The sequence below is a fragment of the Ammospiza nelsoni genome, chromosome 18 (assembly GCF_027579445.1).
Source record: "Ammospiza nelsoni isolate bAmmNel1 chromosome 18, bAmmNel1.pri, whole genome shotgun sequence".
NCBI lineage: Eukaryota > Metazoa > Chordata > Aves > Passeriformes > Passerellidae > Ammospiza > Ammospiza nelsoni.
The window spans coordinates 872,143-897,703 of record NC_080650.1 but is presented as its reverse complement, the minus strand read 5'-3'; the positions used below and the strand labels follow the sequence as shown (position 1 = coordinate 897,703).

Here is a 25,561-nt window from a genome sequence, read left to right as displayed (position 1 = left end):
GCTCTGGGCACCGAGCTGTGCCACAGGGTCCTCACCAGGCTGGGGCTCAGCGCCACCCCGTGTGCAGCCTGGCTGCCCTGGCAGCAGCTCTGCTCTCAGCTGGCACAGCCCCCGTCCCTGCACACCTGTGCCTGCCCTGCCCTTCCCATGCCCTGATGCCGAGGGCTGAGCTGAGCCAGGCTGCTCCAGACCCTCTCTGGGGACAGCCATCATCCAAAGGCACTTGCTCCCTGCCGTGAACAGGGGTCATTATTTTGACAAATTAGTTAAATCTCTCTCAGTCAGCAACGAGAACCCTGAATTATTCAACATGCATCCGTCTTCCTCCCTTACAGAAACGGCCTGTGAAGCAATAAGTGTATTTCACTTGAACCACTTGTGAAAGATGTAAGACAGGCTGGGTTCACTCCAGTGTCCCTTGAAGTCAATGCGAGCCTTTCATTTAATTTTCATTTAATTAATTTCATTAAATTTGCAGATGATGCCAAGCTGGGAGGGGTTAGAAGTTCTCTGGAGAACAAGCCTAGAATTCAAAATGATCTTTGTAGTGAGGAAAAATATCTGAAATAAATAGATGAGATTGAAGAAAGGTAAGGGCGAAGTACAAAGCTGGATAGAAACAATTAAATGCAGGATGGGGAAGATTGGCCTGGTGACATCAGAGCAGAAAAGGATTTGAACTAGACAGGATCCGACTGGAAACTCTGGGGACCACTGAGGGCTGAGATGATAATTAACAACTGCAGTAACATTTCAAACTGCTCACACAAATGACTTTCGAGAATGTTTTCCATAGCTGGAAGTGATGCTCTTTTAATCTCTTTTTCATGCTCTTTTCAGTTGGAAAATTCCAGTGATTTTTGCACCTTATGGTGAGATAAGGGATCACAACTTTTCCTGTCTAGTCCTTGCATGCCATCTACAAGAAATGGAGTTTTTCTGGGTAAAAAGGGACACAAGTATCACAAGTATTTCATCTTTGTTGCTCAGATTCAATATTGATGACAAAGGCAAAAGGCCCTGTTGCAGTGGGAGATGTGCTTTGCACAGTACCAGAGGCAGCAGAGCTCAGCCCTGTGGCATCCTCCCCTCCCAGCCCCTGAGCTTCCAGAGGGGACAGAGCAGAGAGTGCTCAGCACCCTCCTGACCACATCTGGGCACAAAGTTCAGTAATTCATGGTGCCGGCATGCAGGTAAATAAGTGTGCAGTGCACAAAGCAAATATTATTCAAACTTCCTTCTTCCCTTCTTAGATGTGAGGAATGCTGAAGATATTGTTCCCACCTGTATTTATAGCATTAGTTGTGAAGCATCCTGACCGTGCAAGACAAACCACTGCCTGAAAATTGATCACACTGCATTAAATCAAGAAGATTCAAGGAAAAAAGGTATTAATAAAATGGAAGAAAAGGCATCCTGCTTTCCTCAAACAGCTAAACAAATGCCTGGTTAAGGACAGTGCAATCACTATGGATCAATAGTTTCATTTCTGTGTCTTTCTTTGCACAGTCAGGTAAAATAATAACAACAATGGTGCTGCTGATGAACATTTTATATTTGAACTACTCCCATTATCTAACAGCACTTCAGCATTTTGCAAAACAACCTCCTGCAACACTTTGTAAAGCACATCAGAGTGAGGGCTCAGTGCTCATGACACAACTGAGTGTCCCTGTGTGCATTTTTCATCGAAACACCCATTTCTATAGCACAGCCAGCATTATCCTCATTGTGGGAGTGAAGGAATTAACTGTTTACAAAGCTCTCCCATGGCCACAGAGTGCTGGGCAATGTTAGCTGGGAGTGCTATCTGGGGTGAGAAATGAAGTCTCACTACTGTGACCTTGGAGAGTAATCAATCAAACAATGAAAACAGCTACCTTTAGCATAAATAGGAAAGCCAGGCCAGAAACATCTCCTCTCACATAGCCCAGAAAAACATAACCAGCCCACACTTGTGGAATGGGTGGAAGTCCAGGTGAGGACTGCAGAGATGCAGTTTCTATTCCATCTCTGCCATTTGACCTCACAGAAGGTGTTTTTGTGCTCTGTTTATTCATCCATGTTTTATTCAGGGCTGCTCATGTCACAGGGCGGGCTCTGAGGGGCTCTGCAGTTCCTGCACGAGGCTCAGCGTGCTGGGAGATGCTGCAGGAGCTCTCCCTATAGAAATGCGCCCAAAGGGGCAGTGCCAGGCCTGCCAGAGCAAGGAACAGCCCGGGCACAGCCCTGGGGCTTGGCTCTGGCACCAGAGAGCTCCCAGAACACACCCAAGGTCCCTTCAGAGCACAGCAACATGAGCTTTTCTCCCAAACCAGGTAACAGAGCCCAGCTGTGCCCAGCTCCCCGGGCAGCCCAGGGGGGCACAGCAGGGCAGGCACAGGATCTCTGCCAGCCTGAGCCCACAGCTCCTCCAAGCCTCCTTTTATTGCAGGGAAATGACAAGAGAACACTTTCAATAAAATATTTCAGGAGCTGGTTTCAGGGAGGCTAGGGAATTGAAGGTGGAGGATAATTTGAAAGCATTTTGTAAGATTTTAGCTGCTTGTTCCCATTGACTCTGATGGGAGTCATGCTGCTTTGATCTCTCAAATGCTTTCACACTCCTTCCATCCTGACAAGCACTCATAGCACGGATCTATTTACTGGAAATTGAGCTGAGTCCTGAAGCTTGCTACCTGAACTATCTCCAAACAAGCAAGAGCAAAGAACAGGCAGCCTCTAAAGGGGCTCCATCTGAGCACAAAGTGCACGTTGTGCTGACACACACACCCTGCTTGCTCTGGGAACTGATGATGGCAATAGCAAAGTCTCATGGCTGGTCAATCCCCAGGGCTGAACGAGGGCTGTGTGCCTCAGGAGGATGCTCTGGACTCACTAAGATTATTCAGATTTATTTTTTTTTCAGAAGCAGAGGTGATCCCCAGCATGGAAAGAAGAGAAAAGCTGATTACAGGATGTGCAGAGTTCCTCCCTGGACTCCTCTCTGCTGTCTCACCCCCCCACTCTGTGTATGGATGTGCACCAGGGCTTCCTGCAGGACACAGAACCACCAGAGAACAGCCTGGACACCATTCACACCAGAGAACAGCCTGGACACCATCCCACCACCAGAGAACAGCCTGGACACCATCCACCACCAGAGAACAGCCTGGACACCATTCACACCAGAGAACAGCCTGGACACCATTCACACCAGAGAACAGCCTGGACACCATTCACACCAGAGAACAGCCTGGACACCATCCCACCACCAGAGAACAGCCTGGACACCATTCACACCAGAGAACAGCCTGGACACCATCCCACCACCAGAGAACAGCCTGGACACCATTCACCACCAGAGAACAGCCTGGACACCATCCCACCACCAGAGAACAGCCTGGACACCATTCACACCAGAGAACAGCCTGGACACCATCCCACCACCAGAGAACAGCCTGGACACCATCCCACCACCAGAGAACAGCCTGGACACCATTCACACCAGAGAACAGCCTGGACACCATTCACCACCAGAGAACAGCCTGGACACCATCCCACCACCAGAGAACAGCCTGGACACCATTCACACCAGAGAACAGCCTGGACACCATTCACCACCAGAGAACAGCCTGGACACCATTCACCACCAGAGAACAGCCTGGACACCATTCACACCAGAGAACAGCCTGGACACCATTCACACCAGAGAACAGCCTGGACACCATCCCACCACCAGAGAACAGCCTGGACACCATCCCACCACCAGAGAACAGCCTGGACACCATCCACCACCAGAGAACAGCCTGGACACCCATTCACACCAGAGAACAGCCTGGACACCATCCCACCACCAGAGAACAGCCTGGACACCATCCCACCACCAGAGAACAGCCTGGACACCATCCACCACCAGAGAACAGCCTGGACACCATCCACCACCAGAGAACAGCCTGGACACCCATTCACACCAGAGAACAGCCTGGACACCATCCCACCACCAGAGAACAGCCTGGACACCATCCACCACCAGAGAACAGCCTGGACACCATTCACACCAGAGAACAGCCTGGACACCATCCCACCACCAGAGAACAGCCTGGACACCATCCCACCACCAGAGAACAGCCTGGACACCATCCACCACCAGAGAACAGCCTGGACACCATCCACCACCAGAGAACAGCCTGGACACCCATTCACACCAGAGAACAGCCTGGACACCATCCCACCACCAGAGAACAGCCTGGACACCATCCACCACCAGAGAACAGCCTGGACACCATTCACACCAGAGAACAGCCTGGACACCATCCCACCACCAGAGAACAGCCTGGACACCATCACACCACCAGGGCTTCCTGCAGGTCCCCTCTGCTGCCTGCCATGGAATGTCCCTGCGGAGGCTCTTTGGAAACAGCAGCTCCTATTCCCACAACTCCTTGTAAAACTTCTGACTAAATTGATGAGCAAAGGTAATTTTCTTAATACAGCAACTGTGTCCTGCAGAAGCAAGCTCCCTGGCAGTACATAATTCTTCACACAATTTCAAAGTTTATCTACCTTAAGCAAATCTGGCTGTTTCAGCTAAAAGTTGTGCAGCCTTAGGCATTCTTTGTCACATGAGCAGATGATCTTTTTAACACCTCAAGTTCCTGAGTTTCATCATTCACTAAATCAATCTCCCTTTCATGATTTTTATTTATACCAATGCCCAATTCTATTACAACTCCCTCTTATGCTTTCTCAATTTCCTTTATTATTCTTTTTTAGGTCTATAATGTAATTTCAGTGCCTTACTCAGAGGCTGTCACTTCATATTTACCAACTGAAACCTGGATGTGCATTATTACTTTATTTTTATGAAAATCCATGATAACTAATGCAGTGATTCAATTTCTACCAAGAGCCTTTATGTTTGGTTTCCTAGCTGGCCTCCAACCTTCATTCCTCCAAACAAACTTTTACATCTCTATTTACATATTGGGATCATTAAGGTTCTTTTCATCTCCCTGTCTCAATGGCTTCAGAAGCTATAATGGATTTAGGCAGGAGTTTAATTGGGAACTGCTCTTTTCTGTATTTCAGGCTACATTGCACGGGAAAGGGTAAAATCTGCCTGTAAGAAATGAAGGCCTGATGAAAGCCCCAGGAGCCCCAGGCTAGGTAGGTTTTAGTGGAGCAGAGAATTCCTCAGTGGGAGATCCTGGTGCTGGGTCTGTTCCACGGGAGGCTGGCACTCATTTGATATCTGTGCCAGATAAATCCCCCTTCAGCCGGCCTCTGTTCTGCCACGACACCCATAGACACAGTCAGGTTGTTTTCAGCGAGCTTTTTCCTTGTTTTCTTCCTTCGGGAGCACGGAACGTGTCAGAGCTGCAGCTCAGAGACGCTGCCCAGTCTGGCCCTGCTGTGAGGGCAGAGGAGCCGCAGGAGCTGCTCCAGGTCCCCGCAGGGCAGCTCTGACCACAGGGCCAGGCCGGGCTCAGGGAAGCCCAGCTCTAGGAAAGCCTGGCGCAGGGGTGGCCTCATTGTGTCTCTGGGGTTAAAATCACCAGGGCTCAGGGCAGCCCGCAGTGCCCACAGGCCTGCCAGCACACACTGGCAGACTGGGACTGGCTCCAGACACACTGCCACACAGCACGGAGACGTTCTCCCCTCACTGCTGCCTGTGCTGCTCAGGAAGGCAGTCCTCCCTCAGCAACCACATTCTGGGGCCACCCCATTCCTTCTTCTTCCCCAGAAATGTCTTTCCTGCACTTTTCCTGTGCTGAGCACACCTTATGATATTCAGTGTCTCATTCTATCCACTCAACAGCAACCAAACAACCGAGCAGCCTGCAAAGGAAACCTTGTCAGTGCTGAGCCGTGCTGGAGATCAGATGGAAGCTGTCAGCTCAGGAGCTGCAGGGCCCAGGATGAGGTTGTTAATCACACCTGCACCCAGCTCAGAGAAAGGAGGACCAGGGAATGTGCCCAGCCCAATCTGCTCAGGGACCTGCAGATGAGATCAGACACACGCATTGTTTAACCTGGAACAAAGGGCACCATTTGCAGAGCTGCTTGTCAAGGTGTCTTCAGAAATCAGCAGGGCACAGACACTGCCCCGCCAGAGGGGCTGTGCTGCTCCTCTGCAGCCCCTGTGAAACCCCGGGACGGGTTCTGAGCCCTGGGCAAACACTGCCTTTCAAGGTTTGTTACGAGGCTGGAACCCAGCTCAGCATCATCACAAGCGTGAGGAGCTCTGAAGGAACAGGCGCAGGCGTGGCTGTGGCAGGGAACGAGTGCAGTCGGCTGCGGCTGCTCTGTGCTCTCACTGGGGCAGTGCCAGCACAGCCCTGCTCAGACACAAACACACAGTGAGGCAGGAACTCCTCCTCTCCTCATCCCATAATGGGCACAGCAATCCCATTAACCACACCGGGTTACACTGGGATTGCAGGGGCAGAAATGAGATCCAGTCATTAACAGAGTTGTGTGTGTGGGTGCGTGTGAGACTGACTTCTTCTTTTACTGACAGCCAAGTGCAATTAGTGTAATGCTCACAGACAATGCATAAAATATCATTTAGTCCCATGCACTGTGCTCTAGAAGCCTCCTCAGCAGGGCCAATGATATTCCCTTCATCACTGAAGTTTCATTCTCCCTCTCAGCCTCTCAGTGCAATGAAATGGAGCATGTAATGGAACGTCATATTCACAGATCCCATTCTGTATCAGCTCCAGGTCTGCACAAAGTCTCAAACACTACAGCAGCTTTTCACACTCTCACAAACGCTCCAAGAAATTGCTGAGAGCACTCAAATCCCCAAGTCTAAAGAAGATGCCCTAAATTTACTCAAACAAAACCCCTTTACAGCTACAAAATAATTACCTGCTTGCAAATAATCACATTATTTTAATAGTTATTATAAGGAACAGATTATTTAAGTTGGGAGGAAATATCAGCTTTTTATAATACCCACCTGCTCTAAATACACAGTTATACTTTTAGTTAAAATTGAAGAGCCATTAAAGCCACTTTTTGTAGGTGCTTAGGTTTCTAATTTGCAATTAAATTAATTGGATTTGAATGCCTAAATTGATTCAGAAATCAGGCTTGTCATCCAATAACCAGTTCAACAGGATGCTGCAAACCCAGGCTGAAACAGGAGAGCCGTCCAGCATTTCTGTGGGCACCTGATGGGGAAACCATCAGGGCTCTGGTGTGTCCTACAAAGAAACGAAGCCCAGAGAGCAGAGCCAGACACAGGTAAAGCACAGTGAGAGCTACACACAATCATCTCTGCTGATAAACTGCACCCAGGGAGCTCCTGGTGTTCTGGCACCTCCAGCACTTTTCACATGTGTTTCACTGCTTTACTTTCTTTTCTCTTGAAATCCTTAAGTACTGCAGAATTTTTTATGTAACTGCAAAGAGAAAAAGTCCATGGGTAACCAAAGTCGCCATCTAAAAGAAATGCAAAATGGTCCAGACAGTGAATAAAAGAGAAGAATCCTCCAGTCAACTGACCTGCACAGAATCTGTTACATAAGAAATCTGAAAATATTTCTAAATCCTTCCTTACTCAGCCACCGATGTTCTATCATGACAGAATTTGGTATGGGCTGTGATTAAGTGCAATTGAACAGGAATGATTTCTGGAGAGCCTGTGCTCTGTCCTAGTTAGGGTTATGGATGTTATTAACAGCCTTAATGAGGATGCTCATGCATTACATTTTACATCCCAAAGCACTCTTGGGGGATTTAGCATTAATGCTCTTTGTCTGCCAGGATAATTCAGCCCCGTGACACCTTTTGTGTGTCTGCTGAGGCAGATCAGGTAAACCAGGCCCACAATGGCCCAGCCTGGCCCAGCTGAATGCCAGAGCCCACACTGTCACTGCAGCACCTCAGAAATCACCCAGGATATCCAAAGGTGTGCACTCTCATTAGGGAGAAATGAAAATCGAGTGTCACAGGCTGTGTGCAGGCTGAGCCCTTATTGGAACCTGCAATGCCTAAATCCCATCCCAGCTTTAGCCATTAGAGCACGATTCCTTCCTTCATTGGAACCTGCAATGCCTAAATCCCATCCCAGCTTTAGCCATTAGAGCACGATTCCTTCCTTCATTAGAACCTGCAATGCCTAAATCCCATCCCAGCTTTAGCCATTAGAGCATGATTCCTTCCTTCATTGGAACCTGCAATGCCAAAAATCCATCCCAGCTTTAGCCATTAGAGCACAATTCCTTCCTTCATTGGAACCTGCAATGCCTAAATCCCATCCCAGCTTTAGCCATTAGAGCACGATTCCTTCCTTCATTGGAACCTGCAATGCCTAAATCCCATCCCAGCTTTAGCCATTAGAGCACGATTCCTTCCTTCATTAGAGCAAAGGCAGAGCAGGACAGCATTAAAAATTCAGGTTCATTACGCCCCAGCCTTCCTTACTCACCCAGCCTCCCCTGCTCCTGCACAGATCAATGTCCAGAGTCACCCCCTGTTCCTCCAGCTGCCTCTGAGAGCCCTGGGATGCTGCAAGGATTCCACAGCTGATGTTCAGGACACCCCACTCTGACCAGCATTTCTCTCTAACTCCAGATGAGCCTCACCCTCAGCAAATACTGACACAGTCCTTGCATTTGGGCATGTTTGAATCAGCTGAAAAGATCTTGTCACATGTATTTCTAGTTGTAAAGATGTCACATGTATTTCTACTTGTAAAGATGTCACATGTATTTCTACTTGTAAAGATGTCACATGTATTTTTATTTTAGCGACACCAATCCCTTCCACACATATTTTTCCCATGAAGCACAAAACCCCAGATTCCTGGGTATCTTCTGGAGAATTCTGAAGAAGCCTCAACTCAGAAATTATTTGGGTTTTTTTTCCATTACAGAGAAGTTTTTTATCTTATAAGCTTCTAGCCTTTCAAAAACACAAAGGAGGTGCAGGCAGCAGTGACTGTGGCAGCCCCACTGGGGCTTTCAGCATGGATGATTACAAAAGGCAAATAACACCACAGAAACCTCGTTACTTCCCAAGACTCCCATCAGAATGATGAATTGGCAGAATATGAAAGAGACAAATCCAGTAACTCCAACAGCTTAGGTGAGTTCCAGACAATTCCTGGGAGGTGCCAGTCTGTTGTATTGGTTCCACATTCAGAATTCATCTTTGCCACGTCTGTTTTTCATACCAGAGAGAGATTAAAATTGTGCCTTCTCCCTTCATAACCAACACCAGCAGCACATGAACTGAACTCTACAGTTATTATTACAACTCTTAGTTTTGACAGTGCATTTTTCTGACTGTGTCCTGTATTGCTAGAGCAGAGCACAAAAAGCATTTTAATTTTTAAAGCTGCTCCATCCTAAGGTGAAAAGGTCAGATGGATTCTGATGTCAGGAATACTGAAACTGAGTTGAAATGACAGGACATGATTTCATCATTTTCTATCAAAATGAAATGTTTGGACATTGCAGAAAATAAAAACATACATTTGCTGACTTAAGACTGTTTCCAAGATGGATCAAAATTTTTTGGGGCTGGAATAAGGCAGTTCAGCTGATGGGAGAAACCCTTTACATTACAGAAAATCCTGACACAACCTGGATCTTCAGTGAAGATCTCCCAAGGCGCAGATTCATCAGCTATGTTATATATTATGTATATAAAATATTGCACATCCTGGTTAGGCAGTGTGACAGATCACTGCTTCTCAAACCAGGGCTTGTTCCTGCTGGCTCTGCACTGTGCCCTGCTCCTGGGCAGGATGATCCCTCTCTGATCCCTGCACTGATCCTGGAGCACTGGGGTGAGCACTGGCCCTGCCTGGAGGGTTCTGTGTGTCAGTGCCCCCACAGGAGCTCACCCTTGGCCCTCTCCAGCTGGACACAGTGGGACTCAGTGACCCAGGGACACCCAGGAGCACTCTGGACACCCAGGAGCTCAGATCTGCAGCCCTGCAGCTGCCAGGCTGAGCCAGGAGCAGAGAGCATCCCCCACTCCATTCTCTGCTCCCTTTGATCTCTTACTCTGTCACACCAGTGACTTTAGAAGAACTCAACTTCTCCCTGAAGTGCACCAGTGTAAGGGAGAAAAGGAACAGCTGTTAAAAGTTTCATGCTTTAAAACACTGTCTGCTTCAGGCTACTTCACATGCTCTGACACTTCAGCTTCTGTAAAGTCTGTCACATGCTTAAAAGATGTTATTTTGCCACTGATAAAGCCACACTAAGTGTCAGTGAAAGATTTATTAGCCTGCAGTAATATTTTACAAATTGCCAAGTGTGCTGCTCTCCCCTCTAATACACTCCCAAGTGTCAGAGCAGAGCAGCCGCCAACCCTTCCCTGGACCAGAAGTGAGTGCCCAGCTCTGCAGCATCCTGGGGACCAGGGACACCAGGGACACCAGAGGACAAGCACAGTGCCAGGCAAGCCCCACAAGGGCTGCAGAGCTCTGGGGAAGCTGGCCAAAGGAGAGGAATACAGCTTGGGTACAGGAAAAGGTGTTTAAAGGGTGATAAAGAACTGGAATGTTCTGCCCGGGGAGGTGGTGGAGTCACCATCCCTGGTGTGTCTAACAAAGCCTGGATGTGGCACTCAGTGCCAGGGCTTAGCTGAGGGGTTGGGGCTGGATTGGACTCGATGATCTTGAAGGTCTCTTCCAACCCAGTGATTCTGGGATTCTGTGTGATTCTGTGTGATTCTGTGTGATTCTGTGTTTCAGTGATTCTGTGGAAGGGAATTCCCAGAGAGAAGCTCTGGGCACCCTGCAGGGCTCTGGGGCAGTGCCCAGGCTGTGCCAGGGGTGCCAGCAGCAACACCAACCCCTTCCAGTCCCTGAGCCCAGCAGCTCCTGCCATCCAGGCACAGCCCAGCCCCACAGGCAGCCCTGCCACAGCTGCAGGAGGAAATCCATCATCAATCAATCCATCATCAATCAATCAATCAATCAATCCATCCATCAGCTGCAGGGGTTCTGGAGGAAAGGCACACAGCTTTGGGTGACTGAATTCAAAAGGAGCCCTCTAGGAAATGCACAGTACAGCACAAAAAGGGGAACAGGAACTGAATCCTGTTCCCAGGGCTGGCCCCAGCACCGGGTGACTTCTGGCAACTTTCAGGTGTCTGATCAAACAAAATGAACAAAAAGCACCTTTCATTTCAGGCTAACCAAATGCAGATTTTCAATTAACTCAAACTGAAAACCCAGAGCACTGGAAAGTGTTGCTTTGGAAACTTCCAGGCTTTGTTGAGCCCTGAAAAAATGGCCATTTGGAAACAGAAATGTCTTTTCAAAATGAAAGATTAAAAGAAGCTGATTTTTCTTCTCTTCTTATTCTTGATTAAAACCATCTTGAGAGTTCATTCTTTACTAAAAACTCAGCAAAAATAAAGTTGGCTCAAAATCTCTCTTTTTTTTCCCATTAGTTCAGTAGAAGTTTTACTATCCACAAATGGTTAGTACCTGACAGCACTTTGAAATTCTCACCTTAACTGTGTCTCATTAGTGAAACACAGTCTGTAACACACCTCCATTTTCTGGTCATTCTATCAGGCTGGACCAAGTAATTTCTGATAATCATTTGTAAACAAAAATATTGTTTCAATGGACTGAATTCTGCTCTGACATATTCAACCAGGTTCAGGTAGGTGCAGTTTGGCACAAAAAGAGTCAGTGCAGTTTGGACCAGCTCTTTAAAGTTCTTTGAAGTTTCAGATGAAAGAAGTGAGTAATAAATGTGGACCCTGAAAGGAAGAGAAGAATGAGGTACCCTCATTCTGCAAGGAAAATGAGCTTAACCTCATCATTAATCAACACCAAAAAACCAGGAATAAAAGCTAAGCCACGAAGACATAATCAATCTGTTAGATGCTACTTGACAGCTGCATTGAAAAACAGCAACACTAAAGACTCAAAGAAATGTAATCTTAATCTTTATTTTTCAATGGGCATCTTAAGCAGGTTTTCCTTCCATTTTCTATTCCCCACTCTGCTGCCCAGAGAACAGAACTCTAATTACTGCTGCATGCTGAAGGCTGGCCAGTAATTATATATCTTTATCTTCATTAGGAGCCTGTGAACAAGGCTCGCTCTGAACCAGAGCAGGTAAACTGCAAACTCCAGACACATTTCCAATTAAGAGCTCACTTTAAACTGGCACCTCATTCAGCTGTGCAGAGCCCTCTGTGCTGCTGAGGAGGGGAGCAGAACGTCCTGATCCCTGATCCTGATGCCAGGGCTGTCACCCACAGCCCAGTTCATGTGGTGGGGATGGGAATACACAGCACTGACCGGGACACCCATGTCCCTACAGGCAATCACTAAAACACCAGAGAGCAAAGCTGGAGTTTTACATGTCTTCCAAATGATGTATTTGCTTTAAAATATTTTTTCCCTATTCACCAAAAAAATGGAATAGAAGATGAGTTAGTAAGGACTTGGTCCATTAACTCCCACAACATAAGGACAAATAATTTCCTTCTGTTTCCAAATCTAATTTAAGTCCAACAATTTGCTATATTTGGCAGATTTACCAGATCCAAAAAGGCTTCACAGAAGAGGAAAACCCCCAAACCCCAAAGGTTCCTAATAATACAGCCAGAAAGACACATTTAATCAGAAATACCAACACGGTGGCTAACCAGGTAAACAGGAGCACTGAGAAGATTCTAAAAGGGAAGCATTACAAACACCAAACTTTGAAATTGCTGGGGTTCATCTCATGTATAAGAAACTACCATGAGGAAATTATTTAAAACAAGTCCAATGAACACAGAAATTGCATTTTTTTTTTTTTTTGCCAGAAGAGAGAGCTCAGGACAAACCATGTACCATGTACACCTCTGGCCAGCTCTGTTCTTCACTTACTGTGCCTGAGCTGTCACTGGCTCTGTGACAGGGAGCCACCAAACCTGTGGCTGAAAGCAGCCCTGAGCCACACCACGGGGCAGCAGCACTGCCAGGGCTCTGCACCCACAGCCAGGGAGAAATGTGCCAGCCTGGAAATGCCCTTCAATGGGGACTGCACAAGGGAAATGTGCCAGCCTGGAAATGCCCCCCAATGGGGAGTGCACAAGGGAAATGTGCCAGCCTGGAAATGCCCCTCAATGGGGAGTGCACAGGGGAAATGTGCCAGCCTGGAAATGCCCCCCAATGGGGAGTGCACAGGGGAAATGTGCCAGCCTGGAAATGCCCCTCAATGGGGACTGCACAAGGGAAATGTGCCAGCCTGGAAATGCTCCCCAATGGGGAGTGCACAGGGGAAATGTGCCAGCCTGGAAATGCTCCCCAATGGGGAGTGCACAGGGGAAATGTGCCAGCCTGGAAATGCCCCCCAATGGGCAGTGCACAGGGGAAATGTGCCAGCCTGGAAATGCTCCCCAGTGGGCAGTGCACAGGGGAAATGTGCCAGCCTGGAAATGCTCCCCAATGGGGAGTGCACAGGAGAAATGTGCCAGCCTGGAAATGCTCCCCAATGGGGAGTGCACAGGGGAAATGTGCCAGCCTGGAAATGCCCCCCAGTGGAGAGCGCACAGGAGAAATGTGCCAGCCTGGAAATGCCCCCCAATGGGGACTGCACAAGGGAAATGTGCCAGCCTGGAAATGCTCCCCAATGGGCAGTGCCAGCCAGCCCCACGTGCTTGACGAGCAGGATGGAAATTGGGATTTTGTGTTTGGTTTGTTGCTCCACTGGAGCGAGCCTCACAGCAATAGCAGCAATAATAAATCTTGGTGTTCCAGCATCAGAGCAGTCAGAAAATGAAAGGACTTGTTCTATTAGAGAAGAGCCCTGCTCTGCAGGGCCTCTGCCTCCCTGGATGGAGCAGCCTGATCCTACCTTAATGACGTCTTCATCTGAAGATCTGCATTCCACAGAGTCCACCAGATCTGTCACAGTGCCATCATCCTCCACAGAAACCACCTTGACAGGGACAGCCACTGTTTTCCCAGTGAGAATAGCTGTGTTCAGGATCTCTGCTTCCTAGGAGAAAAGGAAACCAAAGGCCACTTAGTAGATATATATTCTGCTATTAATTCATTGGTACCACCTGCATTCAGCCTCAATTCCTCACGGCTGTGGCAAGGACTGCTCCCAGGGCAGCAGAAGGCCAGAACCCCAGAGCCTGTGAGGCCCCTGCCCTCCTGACAGCACCCTGGCTCTGCCTCCAGGGGAAGCAGAGGCCGTCTCAGGTCCTGGGTAAGTCACTGTGCACCCCAGCACTGTGTGGGATCACACCCTCCTCAGTTTTCTGGGAGGGTCTCTGAGCCTTTCAGAGCTGTGCCTGTGACGCTGGGACCATCCTGTAGAACAAGAGGCTCTTGATTTCAGCTGGCTCTTGTGCAATAAAGGCTCCCAAAGCCCCCCAGGTGCTAAATTCTCATTACCTAAATAGCTCCCACTCTGAGCTCTGAGACTGACCTGATTTTACTCCTGCAAGACAAGAGTGGGGATTGGAACCAAGATGATGACTGCTCCTACTGCCTCTTGGGCTAAAGGGGACAAGCTGAGATTTTTCTCCTCTAAAGTATTCACATCAAAAAGACCTTTACCTCTTACTTAAAGAAACAGACAGACTTTATTCAGACTCAAAGCAATATTTAAAGAAAGAAAAACCCCTCCTGGTCACTTGATAGCTGCTTTGCTAAGGTTGCCCCATCCTCAATGTGATCTTTAGGGAAGGGAGAAAGAGGATTTCACAAAAAGGTAACTTGAAAAGAAAATCCCCTCCCTCCCTCAGCACAAAAGCCCTTCAGATATTTTTAAATTGCAATTCATCCAGGGGTGAGAATGTCTGCCTGTAGAGTCAGCCTTGAGCACACCATGGCTCTCGGTGCAGAATGCACTGCTCAGGCACTGAGTGCTCAGGTCTGCAATGAACTTTCCAGGTTCTGTGCCTTTTCCCAGGTCTGGGCTCTGCACCCAGATATGTCACAGCAGCACCCAGGTTCCCCACCACCTTTTGCTGCTCCCATGGGCCCTGCAGAGCGGCAGGCAGGGGCAGCACAAGCACTGTGAGCGCCCACAGCAGTCACAGCAGCAGGGTCAGGCCCTGCTCTCAGCGGTGCTGCAGCGCTCAGGCACCAATCCCATTTCCCTGGGGCTGCTGGAGGCCACAGCACCCGCCTGCTGCTGCTCACACCTGAGCGGAGCTGCCCAGAGCTGCTCCCCCAGGCAGCCACAGCTCCTGCCTCCCCAGCACCCATTAGTGTGACCCCCACAATTATTGCATAAAGCAAAGGCAGCTTTAATAACTGAGCCTTTGAAGCAGCGTGATTAATGAGCTCTGCTTACCAAACGCAAATGCAATTTCCCCTGGTAAGAGCCACTAACTGAGAAGGAGCCTCAGAAGCTCCAGGAATTTCTTCTGAGTCTCTGAGTTTAGCAGGGCTGCCTTTGGATGCTCTGAACACAGAGTGCATCCATCCCAGGGCAGCTGTCCCTGCCCCTGCCTGGCACCTGCTGCTACTGCCCTGCTCAGTGTCCTCCCTGCCCTGCCTGGCACCTGCTGCTCACAGCCTTGCCCTGCAGCACCTCTGAGACCCTGCCCTGCCTGGAGCCCCTGGGGAGGCTGCACCTGGCAGCGCTGTGCCAGCCCAGCTGGCACTGGGGGACACTGGGCTGTCCTGCCCTGCAGTCACTGAGCTGGCACTGGCTAGCTCTGGGTGGCACTGGCTGGCTCTGGGTGGCACTGGGCTGTCCTGCCCTGCAGTCACTGAGCTGGGTGCTCTGCCTGCAGACATTTCTGCCCCTCCCCAGGTATAGGAAAAGGTATTTCCCTTTATCCAGGGAAGGACTCGAGGACGGTTTCTCCAGGCACTGCTTTGCACCCCACCACGCACAGAGCAATACGAATATTTACCCCAGCTCACAGGGGCACAGAGCAGCACCAACACTGAGCCAGCTCACCCTGCAGGGCACAAACACCAACACTGAGCCAGCTCACCCTGCAGGGCACAAACACCAACACTGAGCCAGCTCACCCTGCAGGGCACAAACACCAACACTGAGCCAGCTCACCCTGCAGGGCACAAACACCAACACTGAGCCAGCTCACCCTGCAGGGCACAGAGCAATAAATGCCCCTGCAGCCCCTGTTGAACAGCCAGGAAGGGCTGGACATCCCTTGCTGAAGGCAAGTGAACACTGCTTCATTCTGAGGAAACAAACACCATTCTTACTTAGCCATACTGAGATTTATAGTTCAGAGCCTCAGCATGTAAAAGCTATAAATCTAAATAGTTACTAATTTATAACTGTTGCTTTTTGCTGCTTGAGTGGAAAAGGAATCTCCTGAAGAAATATGATGTTCTTTATCTATAACTAACACAGATTACAGGAGATAAGGTGTCAGGGCACCTCGGGATGGGAATAGTTATGCTTCTGCAGAGCTACAGCCACAGTCTCGCTGGTGAAAGTTGATTCCCTCAGCAGCTATTAAAAAGGTGCTGAACTTTCTCTAACTATTAACACAGCATAGCTCTATAATTCACTTACACTGAGCCCCTCCAATAATAAAATGAAATAATCAGAGAAAAACATGTCTCTGCATGTAATAGAAATGGAAGACCAGGTAATCTTTATTCTGAAATTTCTACCATGGTAAATAAACAGTAATACTTTAAAGAAGATGCCAGAGCGAGTGTTCTTTGCTCACTGAAGAGATTCATATTAAATAACTGAGCATATTAAGCCCTCCAGCAGAAACATATTCAGAAGATGTACACAGTGAGCATCAATTTAAGTTGAAATGCAGAAGTGAATACCTATTAGTTTTTTTCAGTTTTAATAGGTAGCTTGCCTGAAATTTAATTTCCCTTCAGACATCTTTTGCCTTATCTTTCCTGGGGTGCAAAAAAGGACTTTACAATATCTTTATAAGTCTTTCCAAGTGTCTGTTTCTGTTGTCTGTGTATACACAGTTTGTGTGTGTGTATATATATATATATATATATATATGCCTGGGACACAAGGGGGTCCCTTCTGCCCCTCAGGCCTCCACAGGAGCCTCTCCCTGGAAGTTTGCTCTGAGCAGGCTGGAAATGCTCATCAGCCCCTGCGCTGCATCCTGTCCAACCACATTCACCACTGGATTTACCCCACTGCATTCATCACCTACAAAATGCACTGCTGCTTCTCTCCTGCACTGAAGTGATCCTGCCACCCAGCACACTCACACCCTTCAGGAGGAGAGGGGCCTGTCCTGCTGCAATGCACAGGGAAAAGGAGGTTAAAAACTCCTGCTCTGGAAGCACAGCAGATCTCCAGAGACACTCTTCACTAGAGCAGGGGAATATATCTGCAGGCTAAAAATCTAATTTCAAAAATCAAGAATGCTCCTCTCGGGTTTCAGGAGGTATTTTGGCTCCTGGGTTATGCACAGAGTGCAGTCAGGGAGAGAATAAACTGCCCCTGAAATCTCCTGCAGTCCAGAGCATGCAGAAACGGGACTGAACAGCTGCCTGGAAATGCCTCCCATTTGACATTCCCTAAACTCTCCATTTTCAATGTATTTTCCATTAATCAGCAGGGAGAGCATTAATCCAGGGTCCCACCTTGGATCTTTTCACCATTTAGGTATAAAGACCTGGATTTGCCTCCTGCCCAAGCAGCAGCCATCCTGCCCATATCAGAGGATCCATGCTCCAGTCATGCATAACCAATTTCAAATCTTATTTAGCATCAAGTCTCAGAATTAAGCAGCTAAATGACAGCTGTTTAATTAACTCCTTAAGCTGATTAGAAAGCATTACAGAAATCCCCCCAAGGAAGAGTTTATAACTGTCAAGAGAGCCTAAGGCCATGTTAATGCTTCTGTTTAAATTTAGTAAGCTTCTAAACCAATAAAGTCTAAATGCTTGACATTCTTATGGATGTGGTCAAACTCAGCTTTTTCCTCCTGTTCCACTGCAAGGGTAGGAAACAAAAGCAGCGAGAGAGAAGGGATTTGAGGAGCCAGGAGGCAGGAGCTGAGAGAAAAGGCAGGAGCAGCATCTCCCCAGGACTGCTGAGGGTCGTGGCACCAACCCTCCCTCAGTCGCGATTAACTCTGAGCTGGAGCAGAGCTGAGCTTGCACCTGAAACGCAGAGTCATCTCCCGGCCCCTGGCTGCAAGGAAAAGGGTTTCTCCATCGCCTCTTAAACCCTAAATCCACCTTTAATGATGAGATTATGGCAGCTGAAGTACAAGTTTTAGAAGCAGCTGCTGGGGCCAGATACAAGGTGGTGCAGAGAAACCAAAATTGCTCCAAAGCAGATTTCCTCGCCCGTAGTGCATTATTGTCAGCTCTGAGCTGGCAAACAGCTTGAAATATAGAAAATATAATTCTGATTTCCTTATTTCCCCTGTTGTTTCCAGATTCTTTAGGATGCGCCGGTAAAATTATTGAAAAATCAGCTGCAATTCTTCTGTGTCCAAGGGAATAAAGGAGCAGTGGCCAGAAATAACCCAAATTAATTTGTGAGACCTTTAATATAAACACAAGAGTTCAAAGTACAAGTTGAAATACTGCAAGTATGAGAAATCATGGTGAAAGCCGAATGAGAAAATGTGAAAAGACTGACATGAACTCCAAGGTTAAATGTTTGGTTTAATGTGGGCACCTTTCATCATGCAGAATGAAATCTGAACTCCCTGGGAATGGCAGAAGGAGGGGGATATAAGCAAATTAATCACATTTCATTCAAGCCCTTGCTATTTAATCAGTTTCCCTTTTTCCTGCAGCAGGCAGGAGAGCTCCAGGGGCAGGTGTGCTGACACAGGGTGGAAAGGAGCAGCCCAGGAACCCAAATGCACCTCTGGACACATCTGCCTGCTGGTCCCACTCTCCCACACAGCTGCCACAGAGGGGAAAATGGATTCTTTGAATGGCAGAATGTGATTGCACACCATTGTTTAGAAAGGAGTGGGTGGCAGAATCAATACTAGGATATATTTTTCACCCTTTCTTTCTCAGCCTGTGATTTCTGGAATAATTTTGACTCCATGGTGGCACCTCCAGCCACGCTGTCACTGCTCCTCACTGGGGCACAATCACTGGGGGGAGCAGATGGGGCAAGGATGAGCAGTGAAACAAAACCCCAAATACACACCAAGCCCAGCAATGACAACGTTCCAGGTAAAAAACAGACAACAGCCAATGGCTGGATTGTGCTGTAGGGAAAAAGCAACGTGGCACAGTCAGAGAGCCTGTCTGCCCCTCCCACTGTCACACACAAGGCAGCCAGGAAAATACATAATTATATTTCATCTCAGACTTAACTTCTGCAAAGCCTTCCAGCTATTTTATATTCTTATTAAGGAACTTTCATCTGGGTGTAGATGGAATCTATCACTGAGGCTGGAGGAGGGGTGGGGAAGAAGAAAAGCTCAAGATGTAACACAGTGCTGAGAGCAGCAGAGAGGGGACAAGGAGCAAAGGGAGAGGCAGGGGGTGCAGAGGAACAGGGGGATCATTAGAGATGACCAGCAGTGAGGGGTTTGTCATTCCACGGCCTGTGATGCTCAGGAAAAAGCTCAGGAAGGACAGAAATGCATCTCAGCAGGCAGAGGCAGGGTCAGTGCTGCTGCTGTGCTGCCCCATGGAGCAGGCTGGTAATTCCCTTGTTTCCCAGGGTGTGCAGCAAAGACAGGCAATCCCGACTGTGGACACTGCCTGTGATTGCAGGATGCAATTCCACAGCTCTGAGTGATGAAAAGAGCCAGGAAATAAATCATCTCCCTCCCAGGGAGAGAAAAACACATCTGCCTGTTGTGTCCCTTCTCCCTATCCCTGTCTGCCTCGCTGGCTCAGCTGGAGTGGCTCTAAACAGGGATTTTGGGTTTGGTTTGGGTTTGTGCAGTGTCCAGCCCCCTCAGACCCAGGTCAGGCTGCTGGAGCAGCCTGGAGCAGTAACAGCTCCCGGCAGGTCCAACAGGGCAAACACAGCAAATGCAGAGTGCTGGGAGGGGGGTTCCTGCTCCTGACAGCCCTGGGGCGGGGACAGGGGCACCCAAGGGTCCCAGGGCTCCAACAGGGACTCCCCTGAGCAGACGTGAATGTTAAACCTGGGCTTTCTGTGTCTCTGGGGGCAAACTGCACAGGGCAGTGAGCTGCTGGCACTGGGACAGCGCAGCAAAGGCAGCAGGCTCGCTGGGTCCCTTCCCACCCTGACAGCTGGGGAGCCAAACCCTCCCATGGCAATTCACCTCTCCTGGCTGTACAGGCAGTGTCAGTGCCAAACCCTCCCATGGCAATTCACCTCTCCTGGCTGTACAGGCAGTGTCAGTGCCAAACCCTCCCATGGGGATTCACCTCTCCTGGCTGTACAGGCAGTGTCAGTGCCAAACCCTCCCAGGGGAATTCACCTCTCCTGGCTGTACAGGCAGTGTCAGTGCCAAACCCTCCCAGGGCAATTCACCTCTCCTGGCTGTACAGGCAGTGTCAGTGCCAAACCCTCCCAGGGCAGGTGACTTCTGCTGGCTGTACAGGCAGTGTCAATTTAATTGCCTCAGGTTCAAGAGGACAAAGTCCCTGTGATGTGTAGCACCTAGGAGCTGTGCCAGCATCCTTCTGGGGAGCTGTCCTGTGCTGTTTGGGTGGTTTGCAGTGCTAACTAGGCTGCCACCAGCCCAGGGAGCTGTCATGCACCTTCCCTGCTTATCAGTGTCTCACCCAGGAAGCCTCAGAGTTGTCAGGCTGTGGTTCTTCAGAGGAATTGCTAATTAATTCACAGGCCCCAAAGTGTAACTGCACAAAGCTGTGTGTGCATCCTTGATTTCAGTCTCCAGACAGGCTGCTGGAGCTGCTCATCAGCACAGCTCGCTCTTGAAAGGAAACAAACAAACAAACCTGTTTGTTTGGGGAGGATTTCCTCTTGGCTCTGCCCCAGCAGGGCTGCCAGGCACCCCCGCAGCGGGGACAGGCTGGGGACCCTCAGAGCAGCCTGTGCAGAGCAGCAGAGCTGGGAACCTGCCCAGGGGACAGGAGATCCCTGTGCCTGCTGCCACTGCAGGGCCATGCTGTGCCCAATGAGCCAAAGGCACTCGGGGTGTCACACGTGGGGCCGCTGTCCCTGTGCCAGTGGGAAGGCTCCTGCAGAGGCTCAGTGCTGCAGACGCTTGGTGCTGCAGGGGTTTTGGAGCTGCAGAGGGCTGGACTATAGGATAGGATGCCAGGATTTCCAGCATCCACCATTACAGGATGCTGCACATCTCCAGCAGACCCGTTTGTTCTCTCCTCCCATCTCCCACAGCTTTGCTTTCACTCTCTGGGGTTAAGCAGGACCTGTCAGTAAAGCAGGCAAATCAAGGTGCACCCAGAACCACAGAGGTGAAAGAGACCTCTCAGATCAAGAAATCCGTTTGTCAACACATTCATCCACTCTGAGCTGATTCTCCCATGGTTTTAGCAGTTCTGCTGCTGCTCCTGCAGCTTTCCAGAGGGGAAGCTGAGAAGCAGGGAGGTCAGGAGCTGCCCAAGCCTCCAGTTTTTCACTTTTCTAAAGAGAAGAAGAAGGTTATAAGGAACAGAGAACTCGAGTTCTGCAGGTCACTGTGGGGAGGAGAAGTGACCAAACTGCCTGTCCAAAACTCCTCCCAGAGTGGCCTGGCAGTTTGAGTAGCACATTCACATTTAGGAATGTCAGGCAAGAAGCAGCCTGAGCTAAATTGGGACCATCACAGGGCCTTGGAAAGCCGCCTGCAACCCAACCATTCATTCATGAGCAGGCTCAGGGCAGAGCAGGGGGCAGCCTGCAGCCCGCGGGCTCTGCTGCCTTCCTAATGAGCTCCTCAGCTGAGCTTTAAACAGAAACACGAAAATAAACAAAGGGGACATTCAGACAAAGATGATGTTCCAGCTCCCATATGGCAAATGGGGCCAAAGTCTGCTGTGAGACATGTGAGCCTGACCTTGGTGAGGACAGCACGGTGGCCAGGACAGAATCTGGGGCAATCACAGCATGTCCCCAGCACAAAGCCACGGCAGGGAGGGGACAGGACCCTGCTCCTGCCTGCAGAGCCTGGTCTGAGAGGGGCACCCACACCCTGTTCCAGGCACAAACCCATTTATTACTGGGTACTTTGGTTCTACACTGCCAGCCCTGCAGCTCAGGAGCCTAATCTTCAGCTCTTTGCACTTGGTCTTGGGAAAAAATATTACTTTAATTTTTTTTTAATAGAACACAACAACCAAAGATTTCTTTCCAACAATCCCCCTACTTACAAATCCAGTGCCCACAGTGGTGGTTTTGTGGCTTCAGTGGCACGACTCACTCAGAACTTCTCAGTGATCAGCCAGTGACAACTGCCAGGATATAAATGGGTGAAACTCTGCTGGTTTCAGCCATGCCAAGCAAGTGACCCGTACACTTGACTCCTGCCACAGATAAAGGCTGTGCTAAAAAGCAGTAGCAGAATCTGAAGGAAGATAAAACATTTTTAGGTCTAGAAGTAGGCTGGGAAAGAAAGCAGTGAGCCTGCAAGCTCTGCTTTGATCATTTAGCCCTTACAGATTTGTGACAAATTGTTTTTTCTGCATGAATCTGAACTGATACAGATTTACATGAGTAGTTAAAAAGTAATACCAATTGGGAAATAAAATCCCTAACAGCACCACAGAAAAGCAATAAACTTAAGAAGCAGTTAGACAGACAGAAGAATGCTTTACAATAGGAAAAAACATTAATAACAGAGAAAAAGAGAGGTTGGACACTTGTAAAGCTGGTTGTGGCAGGCTGAAAGCAGGGAATCCAAAAAGCCATTAGAAAAAAGACATGAAGAATCTTGTAATAATATCCTGGGGAACATGCTTGCTTCAGATTCAATGTCTTTAAGACCATATTGTGTGTCCTGTGACTCTTGTTTAACATCTAATCCTTCCAGAAGGATTGGTAGAGAACTTGTGCTGGTATCAGCCCAATGTCCTCAAGGAAATAAATCTGGACTTGACGTCAAATTGCATATTTTGTACCAGGACATCTGAAGAACTTTCCGAATCTGGTGTATGCAGAGATCTGCACCTGACAATTCCTTTGGTGTCAGTGGGTGTTGGAGGGTGCAGGGGAGCTGCTCCCAAGGTCAGACACCCAGCAAGGACCTGGCTCACTCACCTGGCTCTGCTGACCCCAATGCAAACATCCCCTGCTTGTACCGACAGCTCGCCTGCCCTCTGTCACTGGAGGGCACACGCTGACACAAACCCGGCTGGGAGCACCCCAAGGTCTTTTGGGGTTTCTTTTGGAAATTCTGAGAGGTAAGAAATACCTGCTTCAGGAATGGGGTTTTTAACAGGTAAGCTGTGTGGGGTTCAGTTCAGTTAGGAAGGAAGGGGAGGGTGAGGAGCATTTATTGAGAGCTGATAACGTGGGTCTGCTGTGCCCACATTTACCTCCCTGCTCCCAGCCTGCCCAGCTGATAAATGGCTGCAGGGGCTCGGGGCTCTGTGACAAGCTTGTTCACTGGGTTACAAAGGAGGACAGCAGTCTGTAGATGACAATAACAAATGCTGCTGCTTCTGCAAGACACTGCCAGACACATTGGACCAACACAACCTGACTTTGCTTTCTTCTGGTCAGGTTTTCCTGTGAGCTCAAAATTTACTGCAAGCTCCAGGCCCTGCAGCCACAATCTGTACCAAGCTCCTGAGCTACCCTGGCTGTACAAGGGCAGCCTGGCTCAACAAAAGGCTGTTATCCAAAATCAGCTCTATAGGACCTGTGCTGGCTTGCTCTGAGCTCAGCCAGGCTGGAACTCAGGAGGAGTGAGATGGTGATCACAATCTCTGTAACTCAGGAGTGAGATGGTGATCACAATCTCTGTAACTCAGGAGTGAGATGGTGATCACAATCTCTGTAACTCAGGAGTGAGATGGTGATCACAATCTCTGTAACTCAGGAGTGAGATGGTGATCACAATCTCTGGAATTCAGGAGTGAGATGGTGATCACAATCTCCTGGAATTCAGGAGTGAGATGGTGATCACAATCTCTGTAACTCAGGAGTGAGATGGTGATCACAATCTCCTGGAATTCAGGAGTGAGATGGTGATCACAATCTCTGGAATTCAGGAGTGAGATGGTGATCACAATCTCCTGGAATTCAGGAGTGAGATGGTGATCACAATCTCTGTAACTCAGGAGTGAGATGGTGATCACAATCTCTGGAACTCAGGAGGAGTGAGATGGTGATCACAATCTCTGTAACTCAGGAGTGAGATGGTGATCACAATCTCCCCAGCACTCAGTGCTGGTTTTGTGTCTTTCTGCTTCAGGAATTCCCCAGTGCCCGCAGCATTTCAGCTCCATCATCACAAAAAGCAAATCATCCCTTCTGATTTCCATCTCCTGTGCATGACCAGGACAACTGAGCAGGGCCCCACATGGGCCAAAGAGGTGAGGCAAGAATAAAAGATGAGCGAGAGAGGCTACAGCAGAAATTCACAAGAGGATCAGGGATCAGAACAACCCCTGGCCTCAGCCACGGGGATTCTCAATGGAACACCCCTCTATTTACTGGAACTGCACTGTAAAAGAAGAATTAAAGCTTCTTCCCATTGGATTGTTCCTCTCCTGTCCTGCTTAGGGACCCAGTTTGCAGATAGAGTTGAAGAATTGTACTGGTTAATGGAATGGATTTTGGCATTAGTGAAAAATATAAGCCCTCAATATCAAATATTAAATTATTCCTGATTAATTCTTTTATGGGCTCGGACTTGCAACTGATTTAATACTCCTGGATAATTACTTCTGTTATAACTGTGCCTTTGATTTTTAATTAACCATACAAAGTTTCTCATTCAAATCTAATATTACCTTTGTTAACAGTGTCAACTCTCTGTTTAGAGATTCTGCTCACATTAAACTGTATGCTGAGAAATTAAAATCTGCTTTTCCTCAACTGTGTGAACAGATTCCATACCAGGCTTATTTATTCTATGTAATTATCTAGGAAAATATTGTTTCTGGTATCCTGAGCACTGCTGTCTGCCTTTCTGTGAGCAGCACTGCTCTGTGCCCCCTCATCCCACTCACACAGGATCCCAGACTGGAGGGGCTGCAAGGACCTCAGATCCCATGGGCAGGGACACCTTCCACTGCCCCAGCCTGCACAAAAAGCCAAAGCACAACATTTTCAAACTTGTGCGCCTTTACTCACCTAAATTCTTCTTTACAGCTGTAATTAGGTGAATTTAGTCCATTAAAATTCAATAAAAATGAGCTGCCTGGGGACTGCCTGCTGAGGAACTTCAGTGATCAGGCTCCTTGAAATGCAGAGTCTGGATCTGAGTTTGGGTGTCACACTTGAACCATGCCCATCAGATCAGGGTTTCTGCTTTAACTCGCCGTAATTACATTCACGTTTACCCATGGAGAGAGGTCTGTGTCAGTCTCTCAAAGCTGTGGGCAGGTGCCACACCTGCCTGGACTCAGAAAGAGACACAGCCCCTGCTGGTGTATGGCTTAATGGGAATGGTTGGTAAAGCCCCCTATAATCAAATTAAATGGTTTGCTTTTTCACTAGCTAACATTTTTACAAAGGTTGTTCTCAGAACATTGGGCACTCTCCTGTCTGACCTGTTAGCTAAATGCAGCTCTGCAGAGCAGATC

The 25,561-nt window shown here is 48.6% G+C and overlaps 1 protein-coding gene across 1 annotated transcript in view; it reads right to left on the bottom strand.

Moving 5' to 3' along the window:
• The window catches only part of LOC132081425 (transmembrane protein 132D-like), a 185,319-nt gene that overhangs the window by 20,246 nt on the left and 139,512 nt on the right, over positions 1-25,561 (bottom strand). The window contains exon 5 of the mRNA XM_059485140.1: positions 13,815-13,958. Coding sequence (XP_059341123.1) covers positions 13,815-13,958 — 144 coding nt within the window. The remainder of the gene's footprint in view (positions 1-13,814; positions 13,959-25,561) is intronic.